We start from the raw sequence: 20,706 nt of genomic DNA, 5'->3' as shown, positions 1-20,706 counted from the left end.
CTGTATATTGATAAATATATGAAATAGAAAGAAAACCCAATACTGACCACTGTGGTACCCCACTAGAGCCAGTGACCCAATCTGAGTGCGTACCGTTAATACCCACCCTGAGCTACTTACTCGTTTTCCCCCAGTTAGAGTTAAGCCATATCAATTGTCCAAACAACTACTGCGAACATAGAAACACAAAATCATTGCCATAAATGTAGCACAGTGTTTGGTATGAAAATGAACTCTCCTCCAGAAGGAAGAAAACGTTATCTCTAATGCCACCTATAAGTAGTTACCTGGAAGTCAATGGCAAAACTGTTAAAGACTCTTGAAATATGATGCATGTCAATGGCCTCTCACCCAGTCAACCAATACCCGGACAAGGTGCCTGCTAGAACAGGCATTCTAACAAGTGGTACTACGGTGTGGTACGGGGGACATGTAACGCGTATTGTCTCCACCCCATCAGCAGCCGAGAAAATTATTGTTATCTTGTTGCCGTCTCTGCATGAGATATATAATACCCGCCTTACTCGCAGGGCCATTGGCATAGTCGGTGACCCGGTTCACCCGTTATATTGCTTCTTCAGCTTGTTGCCATCAGGGAGAAGACTAAAGAGTCTTCGGGCTAGAACCAGCAGATTAAAGGACAGCTCTGTTAGAATGTTAAATTCTTTATCTGTCTTGCCCTCTTTCAAACCAACTTACAATCAGGGTATTTTTACATATATTTATTCTGGATTTTTTTTTTTTTATTGGTTTGCATTACTATAATAATTACTGGTGAATCATTTTAATGTAATTATATGTTGTGTCACTGTAAAGTGTATAGCTTATACCATAGGTTTGAGTGAGAGATGAAATTTCAATCCCCTGTATGTTTTGTACGTACTATGGTATTGACCATAAAGTTGACTATAGGAGAGGGCCCCAGGAATTGTGGGGGGCATTTTTAGAATTGGATAACCGCTTTAAGGCTCTTTTATAGGCAGGACATTGACCTACAGGGTAGCTATCTGTAGGTGCCATTAGAGAGACCACCAGCTAGCATCTCCACTAAGAGAAACAGTGCCCCTTAGAGGACAGTGTTTGGGAAACATTTTTGTATTATGCCAAAATCACCAGATTTATTTGGGCCCTTGGGCAACACAGTAGGTCCCAACATTAAATAGTGACTTCTCATTTTAGTGTAAATTATTTTACCTTCATTGGCTGTACATAGCCTTTTATCATGTTTTTTTTATACCCAAAATCCTGCAAAATAATTTTAATAAAATATCTAAATAGCTTCAAATCCCTTGTATTGTTACACAGTAGTTTCACAGGATAACATTTGGCTGCCTGCGTCAGCCACTAGAGGGAGCTCAGGAGCTTACTGCAAACCGTATTATTTCAGTGTAAAACAGCAGTAAGCTCCTAACTCCCTCTAGTGGCAGCTGCAGGCAGCCAACATTGTACCTTTAAAATGTATTTCTATTCAGGTGATTTTTTTTATTGTTTTCAAGGGTGGATACACACGGATTATAACTGAATAATGTATTTGATGACTACGGGCAAAACTTCCCCACTGTATTCATTCTACAAAGCTCATTAGTCTTACAGTGAACTGAGATGTAATCGCATAACAACACATTATATGAAGATCAGTGACCCACAAGCAAACTTCAGTCAGCTTTCATTAGATGTCTCCACACTGAGAAGCTGAAGACTGCCCACGTTATCTGTGTATCATATATATCACATATAATATATATATATATATTTTGGAGCTCAATTATTTATATTGTTTGACATGTGTCCGTTTATAAAGGTATATGAGACATATAAAAGTTTAAATTTAAAGTTAAACTTAAATTCTGAAGTTTATTTTAATCAGTTACTCTATCTCCCATCCCTTCTTGGAATATTTTTTTTCAAATGCACCTCATTTGAAAAATGTTCTCTTATCCCCTAGGCTTGAATCACCTCCCTTGTTCTTAGGCCCCTTTCACACGAGCGAGTTTTCCGCGCGGGTACAATGCGTGAGGTGAACGCATTGCACCCGCACTGAATCCAGACCCATTCATTTCTATGGGGCTGTGCACATGAGCGGTGATTTTCACGCATCACTTGCTCTATATTGTGCATTTTTCACGTAACGCAGGCCCCATAGAAATGAATGGGGTTGCGTGAAAATCGCAAGCATCTGCAAGCAAGTGCGGTGCGATTTTCACGCACGGTTGCTAGGTAACGATCGGGATGGAGACCCGATCATTATTATTTTCCCTTATAACATGGTTATAAGGGAAAATAGCATTCTGAATACAGAATGCATAGTACAATAGCGCTGGAGGGGTTAAAAAAAATTAAAAATAATTTAACTCGCCTTAATCCACTTGTTCGCGCAGCCCGGCATCTCTTCTGTCTTGTTCTGTGAGGAATAGGACTTTTGATGACGTCACTGCATTCATCACATGGTCCAGCAAATGATCCATCACCATAGTGATGGAGCATGTGATGGACCATGTGATGAGCGTAGTGACGTCATCAAAGGTCCTATTCCTCACAGAACAAGACAGAAGAGATGCCGGGCTGCGCGAACAAGTGGATTAAGGTGAGTTAAATTATTTTTAATTTTTTTTAACCCCTCCAGCGCTATTGTACTATGCATTCTGCATTCAGAATGCTATTATTTTCCCTTATAACCATATTATAAGGGGAAATAATACAATCTACACTACCACTAACCCAAACCTGAACTTCTGTGAAGAAGTTCGGGTCTGGGTACCACAGTCAGTTTTTTATCACGCGCGTGCAAACCACATTGCACCCACGCGATAAAAACTGAACATCGGAACGCAATCGCAGTCAAAACTGTCTGCAATTGCGTTCCTACTCGCGCGGTTTTGCCGCAATGCACCGGGACGCATCCGGACCTAATCCGGACACGCTCGTCTGCATGGTGCCTTAAATGATACTTGTGCGTCCTACATTACAGGGCTCCAATGCAGGAAGCAATCTACAGCAACTGAATTTCAAAACAGATTGGCCTTAGGGTGGAATGGTGGGGTGATATCTTTAGAATAAGGCAGTTTTGATAAATGGTGGTATTAGAGGAAAGTGATATAGCAGTGGTATCTGTTGGGCGGGATACATTTATATTAGTGGCACAAGCCCTTTAAATGAATTATCTGGTTGAGAAAACCAAGGCAGGCAATTATATGCCACTTTTAGATATTGCTCCATCATTTCTATGACATACTTTTATTTTATACTGTACTACATTTTATACTGTTTGTTCATCTCATTTAGTAAGTGCATGAAATCTTGCCCAGCAATGGTGTGTCTATACATTTCTAATCAGTACTGTCCATATAATGCTTCTGCTTTGAGTGCTGTTAGTTTTTTGCATGTGGGTTGTTCAGTTGCATCCATGAAAATACCTGGCTCATGTGTTCTTTTATATTATTTTGATCTTATTTATAATATGATCAATGATGATAAATATTCAGCCAATCTTTTTACAGTCCTTTCTGTATAGTTCCATAGAAATGTCTTTCATTGGGAATATACAGTACCTTATTATAAAAAATAATATAAATAAATAATAATAATAATAATAATATCATGATCCACTGGATGCCATATTATGCAGGCCTTCTTTCCTAGTAGTATTGCTTCTATCCGTAAATACGGTGCCTCACAGAGGCACCATGGACCCAATTGTTTTTTAGTTGTATCAGGTTTTCTTCTCCATTCACATCTAAAGTCAGTTTGGAATCTGTCAGTCATGAGACATAACGGCTTTCATGTATCTAATACCCTGAATGCATTGTTCTCTGCTAAAAAGGAATCTAGCAGCAAATCACTTTAGCTTTTGATAGGAGAAGAAAACAGTAGTATGATCACACGCAGCAAATCTGTTGCAAACATTTCTGCAAATAACCTTCCATTCTGTACATTTAAATGGGATTGTTCTGCAGCATGTGCATGGAGTTTTTTACAATCCCTATTCACATGTATGGAATAGTTACAGAAATTTCTGCAATATGCCATGTGTGAGCCTTCCATGTAAAAGGGGTCAGTCAGCGGTTTTGACAGTGCACAACATTTGAGAACGCTAGGCAGGGGTTGGGGAGAGCAGAGAAAACATACTTTTTGTGGAAGTTTTCAGGAGTAGTGTGAACATAAAGTTGTATTCTGCCTGTGGCCAGGAGGTGGAGCTTCACTGTGAAGTGCTCTCCTCATTGTGCTACTTCACAGCCCCTCCCCTCTGCTCTGAGTGACAGCTGTAGTGGTCTCCTGTAGTGGCTGGATGCTACAGCTGTCACTCAGAGCAGAGGAGAGGGTCTGTGAAGTAGAACAATGCCAAGAGCAATTGACAGTGAAGCTTCACCAGGAGCAGTGCCTAGCAGAATAAAACTTCATATTCACACTACTGCTGATAAAAAAATAAAAAAAATATACAGTACAGACCAAAAGTTTGGACACACCTTCTCATTCAAAGAGTTTTCTTTATTTTCATGACTATGAAAATTGTAGATTCACACTAAAGGCATCAAAACTATGAATTAACACATGTGGAATTATATACATAACAAAAAAGTGTGAAACAACTGAAAATGTCATATTCTAGGTTCTTCAAAGTAGCCACCTTTTGCTTTGATTACTGCTTTGCACACTCTCGGCATTCTCTTGATGAGCTTCAAGAAGTAGTCACCTGAAATGGTCTTCCAACAGTCTTGAAGGAGTTCCCAGAGATGCTTAGCACTTGTTGGCCCTTTTGCCTTCACTCTGCGGTCCAGCTCACCCCAAACCATCTCGATTGGGTTCAGGTCCGGTGACTGTGGAGGCCAGGTCATCTGGCGCAGCACCCCATCACTCTCCTTCATGGTCATATAGCCCTTACACAGCCTGGAGGTGTGTTTGGGGTCATTGTCCTGTTGAAAAATAAATGATGGTCCAACTAAACACAAACCGGATGGAATAGCATGCCGCTGCAAGATGCTGTGGTAGCCATGCTGGTTCAGTATGCCTTCAATTTTGAATAAATCCCCAACAGTGTCACCAGCAAAGCACCCCCACACCATCACACCTCCTCCTCCATGCTTCATGGTGGGAACCAGGCACGTAGAGTCCATGCGTTCACCGTTTCTGCGTCGCACAAAGACACGGTGGTTGGAACCAAAGATCTCAAATTTGGACTCATCAGACCAAAGCACAGATTTCCACTGGTCTAATGTCCATTTCTTGTGTTCTTTAGCCCAAACAAGTCTCTTCTGCTTGTTGCCTGTCCTTAGCAGTGGTTTCCTAGCAGATATTCTACCATGAAGGCCTGATTCACACAGTCTCCTCTTAAGGCCCCCTGCACACTATCAGGATTGCGTGCAGATTTTACGCGCGGATTTGCGTGCGGAAAATCCGCACCGTAGGTCTTGTACATTGTATTCTATGAGAATTTGAATATCTCAATGCACACGATGCACCAATTAATGCGGATTGACCGCACGGATTTGCCTGTGAACACCTGCGGATTTCAGTGCGGATTCTCCGCACATGAATCCTGAACGTGTGCATGTAGCCTAACAGTTGTTCTAGAGATGTGTCTGCTGCTAGAACTCTGTGTGGCATTGACCTGGTCTCTAATCTGAGCTGCTGTTAACCTGCGATTTCTGAGGCTGGTGACTCGGATGAACTTATCCTCCGCAGCAGAGGTGACTCTTGGTCTTCCTTTCCTGGGGCGGTCCGCATGTGAGCCAGTTTCTTTGTAGCGCTTGATGGTTTTTGTGACTGCACTTGGGGACACTTTCAAAGTTTTCCCAATATTTCTGACTGACTGACCTTCATTTCTTAAAGTAATGATGGCCACTCGTTTTTCTTTACTTAGCTGCTTTTTTCTTGCCATAATACAAATTCTAACAGTCTATTCAGTAGGACTATCAGCTGTGTATCCACCTGACTTCTCCACAACGCAACTGATGGTCCCAACCCCATTTATAAGGCAAGAAATCCCACTTATTAAACCTGACCGGGCACACCTGTGACGTGAAAACCATTTCAGGTGACTACCTCTTGAAGCTCATCAAGAGAATGCCAAGAGTGTGCAAAGCAGTAATCAAGGCAAAAGGTGGCTACTTTAAAGAAACTAGAATATGACATATTTTCAGTTGTTTCACACTTTTTTGTTATGTATATAATTCCACATGTGTTAATTCATAGATTTGATGCCTTCAGTGTGAATCTACAATTTTCATAGTCATGAAAATAAAGAAAACTCTTTGAATGAGGTGTGTCCAAACTTTTGGTCTGTACTGTATATGTATATATATATGTTTCGAAAATAGGGCAGCACTCCTTGTGTGAAACAATCCGGGTTTCAATCAACGTTTAACCCTTGATCCCTGGTGCATGAATAAGCAAGAAATCCACTGCACTCCTCTGTAGATGGTGAAAAATAAAGGCGTATTTATTTGCATGAATATGTGTGAATAAATACACCTTTTTTTCACCGTCTACAGAAGAGTGCCATGGATTTCTTGCTTAGAAAGGAGTGCCGTGGATTTTTGCAACTTGTCTACCACCCAGAATCGAGGGGTTACCGCTGGCACCCACTTCACAGTTGACAAAGGAGTGCTGCCCTACTTTTTATGTGTGTATATATATATATATACATATACTGAACATAAATATAAACGCAACACTTTCGGTTTTGCTCCCATTTTGCCTGAGCTGAACTCAAAGATCTAAATCTGTGTTAGTGAGCACTTCTCCTTTGCCGAGATAATCCATCCCACCTAACAGGTGTGGCATATCAAGGTGCTGATTAGGCAGCATGAATATTGCACAGGTGTGCCTTAGACTGCCCACAATAAAAGACCACTCTGAAATGTGCAGTTTGATCATGCAATGCCACAGATACCGCAACGTTTGAGGGAGCGTGCAGTCGGCATGCTGACTGCAGGAATGTCTACTAGAGCTGTTGCCCATGCAATGAATGTTCATTTCTATACTATTGTCAAGCTCTGATAGGCGAGCTTAAGGAAAACCGCGAGGAGGGAAACCCACTGGCAGGTAGCAACTGGGAACGAGGTACTCAAGCACAATTCCGGAGTAGTCAGGCAAAATCCAAGGCAGAATGCACAGAGTCAGAAGTGGCGGTTGGTCAAAGTTGGTACTGGGGAAGTCAGGAAACCTCCCCCCAGCAAGGCACAGCTATATCTAAATATGCGCAGTAGCTGCTGGGGCACCCATGTTTTTCGAAGCCGCACCATCCGACCACGGGGGGAGATGACTTCCCCGGCTTCTTAACAACCATAAGCCATCTCCAAAAGCGTTTCAGAGAATTTGGCAGTACATAGAACCAGCCTTACAACCGCAGACCACGTGTAGCTACACCAGCCCTGGAAATCCACATTCGGCATGTTCATCTCCATTATCGTCTGAGACCAGCCACCCGGACAGCTGCAGCAACAATCGGTTTGCATAATCAAAGAATTTCTGCACAAACTGTCAGAAACCATCTCAGGGAAGTTCATCTGCATGCTCATCGTCCTCATCGGTGTCTGGACCTGACTGCAGTTTGTCATCTTAATCGACTTGAGTGGGCAAATGCTCAAAATGGATGGCGTCTGGCACGTTGGAGAGGTGTTCTGTTCACGGATGAGTCCAGGTTTTCACTGTTCAGGGCAGATGGCAGACAGTGCTTGTGGCGTCGTGTGGGTGAGCGGTTTGCTGACGTCAACATTGTGGATCGAGTGGCCCGTGGTGGCGGTGGGGTTATGGTATTGGCAGGCGTATGTTATGAACAACGAACACAGGTGCATTTTATTTATAGCATTTTGAATGCACAAAGATACCGTGATGAGATCCTGAGGCCCATTGTTGTGCCATTCATCCACGACCATCACCTCATGTTGCAGCATGATAATGCACAGCCCCATATTGCAAGGATCTGTACACAATTCCTGGAAGCTGAAAACATCCCAGTTCTTGCATGGCCAGCATACTCACCGGACATGTCACCCATTGAGCATGTTTGGGATGCTCTGGATCGGCGTATACGACAGCGTGTTCCAGTTCCTGACAATATTCTGCAACTTCGCACAGCTACTGAAGAGGAGTGGACCAACATTCCACAGGCCACAATCAACAACCTGATCAACTCTACGCGACGGAGATTTGTTGTACTGCATGAGGCAAATGGTGGCCACACCAGATACTGACTGGTTTTCTGCCCCCCCCCCCCCCTCCCCCAGTAAGGCAAAACTGTGCACATTTCATAGTGGACGTTTATTGTGGGCAGTCTAAGGGCTCTTTCACACCTGCGTTCTTTTCTTCCGGCATAGAGTTCTGTCGTCGGGGCTCTATGCCGGAAGAATCCTGATCAGGATTATCCTAATGCATTCTGAATGGAGTGAAATCCGTTCAGGATGCTTTAGGATGTCTTCAGTTCCGGACCGGAACGTTTTTTGGCCGGAGAAAATACCGCAGCATGCTGCGCTTTTTGCTCCGGCCAAAAATCCTGAACACTTGCGGCAAGGCCGGATCCGGAATGAATGCCCGTTGAAAGGCATTGATCCGGATCCGGCCTTAAGCTAAACGTCGTTTCGGCGCATTGCCGGATCCGACGTTTAGCTTTTTCTGAATGGTTACCATGGCTGCCGGGACGCTAAAGTCCTGTTTGTCATGGTAAAGTGTAGTGGGGAGAGGGGGAGCAGCATACTTACCATCCGTGCGGCTCCCGGGGCGCTCCAGAGTGACGTCAGGGCGCCCCACGCACATGGATCACGTGATCGCATGGATGACGGCGCTCTGACGTCATTCTGGAGCACCCCGGGAGCCGCACGGACGGTAAGTATACCGCTCCCCCACTCCCCACTACTACTATGGCAACCAGGACTTTAATAGCGTCCTGGCTGCCATAGTAACACTGAACGCATTTTGAAGACGGATCCGTCTTCAAATGCTTTCAGTTCACTTGCGTTTTTCCGGATCTGGCGTGTAATTCCGGCAAGTGGAGTACACGCCGGATCCGGACAACGCAAGTGTGAAAGAGGCCTAAGGCACAGCTGTGCAATATTCATGCTGTCTAATCAGCACCTTTGATATGCCACACGAGGATTATCTCGTCACAGGAGAAGTGCTCACTAACACAGATTTAGACAGATTTGTGAACAATATTTGAAAGTAATGGGTCTTTTGTTTATGTAGAAAATGTTTCACATCTTTTGAGTTCAGCTCATGCAAAATAGGAGCAAAACCCAAAGTTTATATTTTTGTTCTATATATATATATTTATTTATTTTTTTGTCTGCTCTCCCCAGCCCATGACGTTTAAGGCTGGGTCTATACCTAGACTTTTTGTAGCACTTCTGATTGATTTTAACTTTTTAATGGCAGCTGCAGGGGCAAGATTACATACAATTTAAATTACTGCTTTGAACTCCAGCTGTAAATTTATTAAAAGCGCTCCAAAATGTATTGGGGTAGCTGCAGCCTAAACACCCGCTTGAGGATTAGAACAGCACCCACAATATTTTATGCAGATTAAATATTCAGAATGGTGGTCCCTTCTGAATATTTAAAGCTATGTAGTAAGAAATGACAGGCACTTCCAATTATTTGAGAAATTCCATTTGGAATCACCTTTCTTTTTAATGTTCTCTAGGAGTTTTAAAGCCGTAAAACTTACTAATGTACTTAAATTCTTAATACTGTCCCGTTGGCTTGATGTTAAAGCCCTCTGCTTCCAGTTCAAGATTCTCCACTTCCACATTTGTTCTGACTGGCAGGGAGCTCCCTCTGTCTGTATGTGTCAGTGATGTATAAGGAAGGGGTTGGCTGTCTAGCTCAGTTCATTTGTTAAAGTGGTTGAAATGCCCCTCTATATGCCCAGACCCCTCACGCACAATGTACTTACCTGGCTCTCTGGAACCTGCGTCGCTCCTGGTCCCAGTACGGCCGACACTGCTTCTCCCCATACACGAATGAAAACATCCAGTGTCCGATGGGGGGCGCAGCCAATAGCGATGCTAGGGAGGCTCGTCCACGCCTGCCATAGGCTGCCTCCCTACCCCCAAACCGAATGTTTTCATCTGTGCATGGGGAGAAGCGGCGGCAGTGCGGGGACCAGGAGCGACACGGGTGCCGGGGAGCCGGGTAAGTACATTGTGCATGAGGGGATCGGGCATATGGGGGAGCATTTTAGGGGTCGGACAACCCCTTTAAGCCAGCACACCTCTCCGTCATGGCTGATAGAGAATGTCTGGTTTAGAAAATAAGCTGAACCAGACAGCCCCCTCCATACGCATCACCAACACAGAGAGAAGGGAGGCTCTGTCCCGCGTGCAGAATTAATGTGTAAGTGGAGGCTCCGGGACCAGGAAGTCTAAAATTAAGCCAGTTAGGCAGTATTCAGAAATAATGAACATCTACAATAAGGCCTCTTTCACACGGGCGTCGCGTGTGAGGGCCGGATAGGATGCGGGTGCGTCGCGGGAAAATGCACGATTTTTCTGCGCGAGTGCAAAGCATTTTAATGCATTTTGCAGGCGCGTGAGAAAAATCGGCATGTTTGGTACCCGAACCCGGACTTCTTCACAGAAGTAGCTAATGAAGGCGTCTACATTATATATAGGGTGTCCTAAGATGACCTAATTATTATTCCAACATGGACCACCCTTTTGAATCTTTTACGATCACGTTGATTCATAACACGTCTTCTATAATATTCACAATATGCTATAAAGCATTCATTGAACCCTAATACAGAATGGTTAGAAGCAGGCATATTACACTATTCCATTTTGTAACCAGTCCCTCTCTTTCCCTCTCGCTCCTCTCCTCCTCCCCCTTTCAGCCAATCATCTTTGTATCGGACAGAGCAAACAGCAATAAGGAGTTGAGTGTGGACGAAGGGTCTGATGAAGAGAAGAAAAAAAAGGCAGCAGTGCAAAAAGAGAAAAAAGATAAGGTCATTGTGCCTTCTATCCTTCTGATGTGCCATTGCTGGGCAAGACTGTAATCCAAGGGTTTACTGCTTCATATTCTTGTTTAGAGCATGGGGGGGGGCACTATTTTGGAGGGGGAAGTGAGGGGAGGCATACATGGTGCGTCACTCACTAGTTTGAAAGGGTATTCTGGTTATATCAAGTTATTCCGTATCCATGGGATGGAGGATAACTATTAGATCGGTGGGGGACCTCCATCGATCATGAGGATGAGGGCCCCAAACACAGTGGAGCCCCCCTGAAATAAACAGAGCGGCAGGTTGGGCACGCGTGTGGCCGCTCAATTCATTTCTATGGAAATTCTGGAGATAGCAGAGTGCTGTACAAGGCAATCTTCCGAAATCCCATATAGTGGCCACGCGCAGGTGTGACCACCTGCTCCGTTCATTTCACAGGGTTTCATGGGGTTTGGGGTCCCCATTCTCGTGATCGATGGAGGTCTCCGCGGTAGGACCCCCCCCCCCCTCCACCAATCTAAAAGTTATCACCTATCCCGTAGATACAGGATAACTTGATATAATCAGATCACACCTTTAACTATTTAACATCTAAGGTACCTTCTTTTCTAGGCCTGTTCTAGTGGCACCTCGGGTGGTCATGTACATCTCATATGGCATTTATTTATCTGTCATTACAGAATACCCAGTTAGATTAGGGTGCGCTGGGATTAAAAGACCCTCAACTTCTCCAATCAGAGATTGATGAAAGTTCCCTTCTGACAACAGAAGAGTTTTGCATATGTCCTCTCTTTCATTATAAAGCCCCAAAACAAGGGGTTAATTTCACTTTTTCAAGGGGTTCATTTCACAATAATTTCTTTCTCCCCATGGCATAACTATGCCTCTAGGATCACTGGTGCATAGCATAAAAAGAGTATAAAGTTACTTCCCTGAAACGGCAAAATACTAGCTTTATCTGTGTTATAGACTAGCAGATCTGGATGCATAGTTAGCCTTGGTGGGTCCACAGTCACTATGCTTAAAGGGGTTGTCTGGGAATACTTAACTTTTAACCAATGCCCACAGCCTGCCTGTGCAGGACCAGAGCAGTGGGGAGTAGACAAGTATGAATCTTTCAATAGCGGATGCAGGCTCTGGGCATCGGTTAAAAGTTTGGTATTTGCAGACAACCTGTTGAAAGAGGACCTGTCACCACTCCTGACATGTCTGTAAGAACAAAATAATTTTGTTCTTACAATCTCAATTATTCTTTCATATAACTGCATGTTATTATGTTCCCTATTATGTTGTTACACTGGTTTTTGATATTCCCTGCACCGCCAATACTCCGCCAGTCTGTTAGCCTGGATTTCAAGTTACAGTATTTCTGCCACAGAACCGGTATAGGGGGTCATAATAAATAACCCCCAGAGTTGTCTTACCACTAGAGTTTTCTTCATGGTATTTTCCACCTATAGAAAAGGTGTCAGCAAAACACTTTAAAGAATGGCTAGAACCAAAGCAAGACACATTTTTGAAAATGTGCCCAAAAAAAAAAGTCACCCAATTAAAGGGTTATCCAGGAAAAAATACCCAATACCCAGGACCCCGTCGATCAGGTGTTAGAAAAGGCTTTGAGTGCTGCGGCCTCTTCCTAGGCCAGTGACGTCACCGTACATCGGTCACATGACCTAGGTGCAGCTCAGCCCTATTCAAGTCGCTATACATTGTACGGCGCTGTCCTTGGAAAGCTGCCGTGAGCCTGCATCGCTCACCAGAGCTCCGGTGAGAACGGCGCATCCCGAAACAGCTGATCGGTCTTGTTTCCGGGACTCAGACCCGAGGATAGGTCGTCATAATCTTTTCCAGGAAGACCCCTTTAACAAAAATTCCAGTAGCAAAAAAATGTTGTGTCCTGCTTTTCATATTTCCTGTATAAACCTTCCGATAACATATGGAGCTGGTATTTTTGCAGCATAAAATGTATAAAAAAAATGCAGTTGCAACAAAAGTGAAAAAAAAAATGCAAAAGTAAAAAAAAAATGCCACTAAAAAAAGCACCCTTGAAGGGGTTGTTTTTTTCCAGAAGCCATTGATTTTACCTGGTATTGAAGCACAGATCCATTCACTAGAATAAGTAGTACTTTTTTTGTTTTTTGTTAAGTGGGGGGGGGGGTCATTTTTATTTAGAGAGTCACTAAGAGCGGCTCCTTGTCTGGTGGATCTGGCCTATCCGTTAAGTACATTTATTTGAATGGCCTACGTGCAATACTACAATTTTCTGGCCATACAGGGAAGGTATGGCTGAGGAGACTACCAATAACAGCTGATCGCCGGAGATCAAGGAGCTGGCAAGCTTAAAAGGATTTTCCAATAAAAGCATTTTCCCTATACATGGAATAGGGGATAAGTGTCTAATCACTGGGGTTGGGGGGCAACAGTTAGAAGCCTCAGAAATCAAGATAACTGTGCAGTACTCCAGAATAGGGTGCTTGCAAAATAGTTTTTGTTGTTTAATGTTCTGATGTATTGCAACCCGCATAGATTTGTATGGACACAGTCCTGACTCTGCCTGTGTAGAGGGCTAGGATTTGGACCTAGGTCTACCCCTAGTTTTAGTTGGTGAGTCGAGGAAGAGAGAGGAGCTACATGTGCTCACTCCTCAGAAGACTAGTTCTAAGTCCCAAAGAATCACTATCTCTGACATATTTGAATTAAGAAAGCCATCTCTACGCTACAGTCCTCCAGAGAGAAAGGGGAGAACTACAAGGTCCAGAAGTTGCAAGGTCGAGTATTGGAGTCGGTCAGTAAAGTATTTGCTATTTAAGTCTGATAAAGACTTTATTACAGTGAAAGGATCATTGCTAAGACACCCTTCCACACTTTGACCTGGTCCTGGCCAGGTAGATCTTAACCCTGTAACCCTCAAACTGGAAATGACAGACACGTTTTGAAAGACCCTTATTGTCAGCCTTAGATTTTCCAGAGAGAGACTTTAGAAGAATACAAGGAAGGAGTAATACAACCCCCATCAGAGCTTATAATCCATACATTGCTATCGGAGAAAATTTGCCCCTGTGATTTGTGTGAATAACTGTTGCAGCCAGAGCCACTACCACTCCCATCCTTTGTTCTGCCCCTAATTGACTGCGGCAACTGAGGTCCCCATGTGAAAGAAGAGGTAAGACCGCTTTTCCATAAATTTCTACGAGACTGATGGATCCCAGCAGTTGCACCCCAGAAATCAGAAGCATGTCCCCATCCTGTGGATAAGTGTTCTTTCTGGGAAATCGCTAGGATATGCCATCAATGTCAGATAGGTGGGATCCAATCCTATCTTAAAAAACGGGGCCACCGAAGTCCGTCCATCGCTATGGGATCTCCAGAAACAGCTCCATAGCGATGAATGGAGAGCACCAGGGGCATAACTACCATAGCGGCAGACCATGCGACTGCTATGGGGCCCAGAGCAAGAAGGGGCCCAGTCTTAGTTGGGATTATCTCCTCTTCTACTGGAGGTGAAAACTTGGTCAGGACTCTACCATCTAAAGGAACATCTTTTAGCAAATGAGGCAGTGGAAAAATGGGCCAAGGGTCATTGAAAGGATTTAGGAAGAAATTCTTCTGTCCTGTGTGTGTGGGGCCTGGTTTGATCCTTGCTATTGGGCCCTTACTTCTCTATGTACGCCACTGAAGAGCACACCACGCAAGCAAGGCCAACTCTGCCGAAACTCCCATGAAGGTGAATGGAGGGTGGCCACCCATGCACAGATATTCTCTGTTCACTTTTGGAGTTCACTGTTCTGGAGACAGGATATGCCATCAATTTCCCAACCCCTTTAGGAAATGTTAGGGAGTTACTGAAATGCCAATTCCATTGTGTAGTATCATGGGATTCACCCCATTTAGCCACTGAGAATGTACAAAGTTGCACTAAATTTCATCTACATTTCAAAGAATATTTTAGAAACTTCATACAGAAATATGACTATACGTTCCTGCAGGAAAACGTGTTTGAAAAGGTTTATATAACTGATGCATGGAAGCTTCTAGGCAAAATGATTACAGATGGGACACACGCAAGTGTTGTCAGATGATTGCAATATATGATCTGGTGTTTGAATACTCATCTCAATATTTAATTTGTGAGATCAATCCTTTGTTACCATAGACATATAGGGTAATGTAAACCATTATTGGTCCATTAGCTCTCCAGTTGAAGGGCTATTGCCATCTAAACTATTAAAGGGTTTTTCCTGAAGTTCATGTTCTTTTCTTAGGATATCAGTATCCTATTGGTGGGGCTTCGACTTCTGGCACCCCAACCAAATAGTTGAATGGAGGGGCTGCATCGGTAGAACCAACCGCCCCAGTCAAAAACTCCATAGCTTTTGTAGTAGTGCCTAGTACTGCAGCTCAGTCCCAAGTGAATAAATTCCAAAGCCTGAACAGCTGCTACCAAATATATGGCTTGGGCCTGGTAAACAATGAAGGGAACATAGCACTTGTCGCCACGACCCCTTCAATCAGCTGACTGGTGGGGGTGCTGGGAATTGAGCCCTTATCAATCTGATATTAGTGGCCTATCCTCACGGCCCCATTAAACAGGCCAACTGAGCAGAAATTTATTGGGAACAAACCATCAGAGAGTGTGAGAGCTGCATTTACATGCAGCAATCATCTCCTGGGCAGCAGATCGCTGTTTACACAGGTAGACTGCTGGCCAGAAACTATGATTTAGTGTACTGCATCAATTATACTTTTACTCAATGAACAAGTGTTTATTCTTATCAGGACCAAGCGTTCATAGGAACATTTGTTCCCAAAAATCAACCCTTGGAAAGGAATCTTATGGATAAATCCCAGAAAACCTCTTTTAAAATCTATCGGTAGCACTACAAAAAGTCTCCTACATCGTGTAACCTAGAAAGGACAAACTGATTCAATTGAAGGACTTTCCAAGAACAGAGAAAAAAGCATCCACTGTACCACCCACCACTTCTGGAAACAGAGCTACTTTTCTCCAAGAGCTGTGCCTGGTCATGTAGCTCTGGCCTAGGATTTTAAAGAGGACCTGACATGTCTGCGTTCCTTATAAAATACCAATTTTAGAGTTAGGTTTTTTTTATAAAAAAAAAAAAAAAAAAAACTCTGCAATGTGCCATTCCTCATCTAATTCTCTCATGAGAAATGTATGACTAAATTGACAACTGGGCAATCATTGCCCTTGTCAACGCCGTGTGTCCATACACATTCTGGCACAGTAAGCATTGAGTGACAGGGTCAGAATGTGCAGCCCCCCCCCCCCACCCCTTGCTGGTAACACATGCTTTTCAATTTATTCATAAATTTTTAGGAAGAATAACACTGGAACGGCAGAATGCAGGGTTCTTAAAAAAAAAAAAAAAAAAAAGATGTTCCAAAAACGGAAGTTTCATTGGGAATACAAGTATTTACTAATCCCCACATGGCAGAAATACCGACCGTTCCTCTTTAACAGGGGATGAGCTACCATACCAGACATAGCCCATAGATAGAAGTGCTTGTGTTTCTGGGGAAGGGGGGGGGGGTGTAATCCTATTTTCTATTCAACCACTTTAAATCCCAGTATTGTCATGCCCAATGAGTTAGGGTGGGTTCACACTAGAGTTATGAAGTCCGTTATGGATTTCTGTTATAACAGGGTTATAACGGAACATAACGGAATCCATAAGACGGAAGGGCGGATCCATTTTGCTGCCCATAGACTTGCATTATGACGGAATACAAAACGGACGCCTTTAAAAGGCATTCCGTTTGCTCTCTGTCCTAATAGAAGTCTATGGGAATCAAAACGGATTTGTCTGGTTCCCGTTATGCAAGACGGAAAACAAAGTCCTGTGGACTTTGTTTTCTGTCTTGCATAACGGGACCGAGACGGATCCGTTATGTTTTCCCATAGACTTCTATTAGGACGGAGCAAAACGGAATGCCTCTTAAAGGCTTCCGTTTTGCATTCCATCCTATGGATTCCATTATGTTCCGTTATAACGGAAAGCCATAACGGACTCCATAATGCTAGTGTGAACCCACCCTTAAAAGGGTTGTCCAGGATTAGAAAAACATGGCGGCTTTCTTCCAGAAACAGCATCACCCCTGATCAGCTCAGTTAAAGTGAATGGAACTGAGCTGCAATACCACATACAACCTGTGGACAGGTGTGATGCTGTTTTTGGAGGAAAGCAACCATCTTTTTCTTATCCTGGACAACCCCTTTAATATGTATTAATAACTGCAAAACATCAAAATGTCTCATTTACAGGGAAATGGGAACCTTTCATCTAATCAACATTTGCAAAGTTGCTTCTATAAGGAGTGAATGTGGTTATCATGTGGAATTTATTGTATCACCCATTACAGTCTTTCTGTACTTGCAGTGTGAATGGAGGATGGAGCTTATAGTATCCTGCAGAAATTAGTCTTGCAATGGTCACTGAACTGTTCTTTTATGTTTCGTGTAGGCCCCTAGCAACACTGATAAAGAGAGTGAAGAGGAGAAGCAATTCAGGAACATATTTCAACAGATTGCAGGGGATGTGAGTATTATCACTTATATGGAGGAAAGCAGAAAATCCACAGATTTATTAGATAATTATATATTTTTTTATATAAATGGGTTATAAGAATAAAGTGTGGCTATAATAAGTAATGGGATTGCTCAGAATAAAAAAAAAGGATCTGCTTTTTGTCAGAAACTGTACCACTTTGACACAGCCCATGGACAAATATGTTCTTTTTTCTGGAAAAGAAGCAGATCCTTATTTTTTTTTCTAATCCTGAAAAATTATGTATCATATGAATACATTACATTATTATATAAGCCTGCATCTCTCATTCCTGACCATGTTTCTAAAGGCTGTATCTCTCGATGTAGCTCAGCTGGCACTGCAATCTCAGTCTTGGTTAAAAGCATAGATTGTTGTCAGTCCAGTTCAAGTCTCTAGCTGCTACATAGCCTGAGATATTAAGGGTTAAAATACCCCTCCCCTCTTTAGCCGGCTGTGATCTCAGACAGCCTAGAGGAGGTCGGGGGCAGTGGTAGACAAGCTAGCCTGCAGGTGAGACATAGAAACAAATCATCTTTGATGTCCATATGCACCAACAATAGAACAACCCATCAGTCAGAATGCTGTTAAACTAAAAAAGTCATACTCTGCTCAAGATCCAATGCTTTGTGGGTCCTTTGTTGACAGATGGATGGGCAATCAGTGAGGCAAGTAGGAATTTTTTTTTTTTTTTTACAGCATCTTTACACTATAAAAAATAACATAGTTGGGAACACCTCTTTAGAGCTAGTAAAGAGAGAGCACTCACTTTGCGATTTGCTTCTCTTCTAGGATATGGAAATTAGTGCCGATGAACTACGATCTGTTCTGAATAGAGTTTTAAACAAACGTAAGTGAATTTTTTTTTATTGCATTCAGTTGGAATTAGTGTTGAGTGAATCGAAGCATCTGAAGCAGAATTCGAATCCGAAGTTTAGGAAAAATTTTATTTGCCGCAAAGCTGAATATTCTTGTGCTTCTTGAAAAAACCGAGCTAGCTCACCTGCCCCTTCTCCCCCTGCACTGGACCTTTGGCGTCATTGCTATCTCTAGATTTATTCCCCTAGGAGGACTTAAAGACAAAACCCCAACATCTTTTGGGAAATGTATCCTTATCGCTTCCCTCTTTGTCTCTCTGTCGCATAAAGAACCTCTGAGATTTATGAAAATGAGAACATTTCTGAGGCGTCAGGAACCCCTTCTTCCTATCTGATACTTTCTTAAGAATATAATTTAAGGAAGAACCAAAAAGTTAAGAACCTTCACACGGAATAGAACATAATCTGGATTTTGAGCCTTGATCTCCCTTCCATGACCTAAGCCAAAAAGCTCTCCAAGCTGCATTAGACAGAGCTGCAGCAGTGAATGTAACTGCATCCATGGATGCATCAGCTAAAAAATCTGCTACCTTAACAAAAGAGGGAATAGAGGCCAGAGTTTGCTCCCTCTGAGCTTTATCCCTGGTATGAGACTCCAACTTCCCTAATAAAAGCTTAAAGGGGTTCTCCGTTTTCCTATATTGATGACCTATCCTTAGGATAGGTCAATATTAGATCAGTGGAGGCCCAACTGCCGGTTTCCCCACTGATCAGCTGTATGAAGAGAAATCATTGCTTGTATGAGCGTATGGGCTACATGCATGAAACAGAATCCAAAAAGCCATGTAAACCAATAAATTATAAAAAAAAACAATTACAAAGATCTTTATTGAATGAATACCATTAAAATATATAATATTTAAAAAAAGCTCCACATAAACAACGGAAGATAAAACAACAGGGACACCTTGTGGACTATTACTGTAACAGCGCTCACCTCCTGATTAGCATGCCAAGCAAATTACATATAAAACTTTCTCAAAGCTCTCCTAAATAGTACAACACATATCCAAAGTGTATTATATGAGGGTTTTCTCCTAGCTTGATGCGATTAGCGGAATTCTCCAAAGTGCAGCTACTAAGGCATAATACCAAGATAAAGAACGCCAGCCAACAGTAGTGTCCCACTTCACACTCTCTGGACGAAGCAACAGTGAAATGCATCAGGAATTGGACACTAGTGGTGGTCGGCATCCTTTATCCTGGTATTATGCCTTATTAGTTGCACTTTGTATTACATGAGGTTTCTTACTAGTTTTGATGTGACTAGCGGAAATCTCCGCTTTGGATATGTGATGTACTATTTAGGAGGGCTTTGAGCAATATTCTTATGTAATTTGCTTGGCATGGTAATCGCTTCCATTTATTGTGTGGAGCTTTTTTAAGTTTATGTATTTCACTGATATTCATTCAATAAAGATCTTTGTATTTTTTTGGTTTACTTTTTTTTTAATTCTATTTAAGCAGTTTATCTCCACAGAGCTTCTACATGCACCTCCTCTAAACGCTGGAATGCTTTTCAATGTTTTCTTTCTCCTTATGGATGGTACACTGAATGCTTCTGATGTAACTTAACTCCTCCTTCCTATGGGGAGAGGTATACAGCCACACCTAGCAACTGGTTACTAAGGGCTGTTAACAGTTCACTGATAAACTGCTAAAAAGTAAATGACAAGGCACATTTCTAACCCTTTTGTGGCATAAATTCAGGAAACGCACGGAAAACTCATTTGCAGTGACACACTGCATTACTATGACTTCTACTATCACCAGCCTGGGGAAGATTATGCTTCCAGCACTTCAAAGGGGTTGTCTCACTTCAGTAAATGGCATTTACTGTGTAGAAAAAGTTAATACAAGGCACTTACTAATGTATTGTGATTATCCATATTGCTTCCTTTGCTGGCTAGATTCATTTTTCCATCACATTACACATTGCTCATTTCCATGGTTATGACCACCCTGCAGTCCAGCAGTGGTGGTCGTGCTTGCACAATATAGGAAAAAGCCCAGCCCTCCCTGGCGACAGGGACCATGGGAGTTCGCATAATCCAGCACATGTTTCTATGGTGTGCAATCATGGCCACAGCTGCTGGATTTCAGGGTGGTAACCATGGAAACAAGAGGTGTATAAAGTGATGGAAAAATGAATCCAGCCAGCAAAGAAGGCAATATGGACGAACAGAATACATTAGTAAGTGCCTTTGTCTACATGATAAATACCATTTGCTAAAGTGAGACAACCCCTTCAATGACGCAAATAGTGGGTCCGCAATATATGGGCACCGGCCGAGTGCACACCGTATCACAAATGCGGGCCCATTCA

At 42.8% G+C, this 20,706-nt stretch overlaps 1 protein-coding gene across 5 annotated transcripts in view; it reads left to right on the top strand.

Annotated features, from left to right (window-relative positions):
- Nucleotides 1-20,706, top strand: part of CAPN3 (calpain 3) — a 109,067-nt gene that overhangs the window by 65,510 nt on the left and 22,851 nt on the right. For 4 of the 5 annotated variants that reach the window (XM_044271221.1, XM_044271219.1, XM_044271224.1 and 1 more), the window contains 3 exons: nt 10,829-10,942; nt 17,419-17,493; nt 18,295-18,352. In XM_044271221.1, coding sequence (XP_044127156.1) covers nt 10,829-10,942; nt 17,419-17,493; nt 18,295-18,352 — 247 coding nt within the window. The remainder of the gene's footprint in view (nt 1-10,828; nt 10,943-17,418; nt 17,494-18,294; nt 18,353-20,706) is intronic. The other variant, XM_044271223.1, reaches the window with a different exon arrangement.

The sequence above is a fragment of the Bufo gargarizans genome, chromosome 11 (assembly GCF_014858855.1).
Source record: "Bufo gargarizans isolate SCDJY-AF-19 chromosome 11, ASM1485885v1, whole genome shotgun sequence".
Lineage (NCBI taxonomy): Eukaryota > Metazoa > Chordata > Amphibia > Anura > Bufonidae > Bufo > Bufo gargarizans.
Note: the sequence above shows the minus strand (reverse complement) of the source record. Positions and strands in the feature narration are given on the sequence as shown.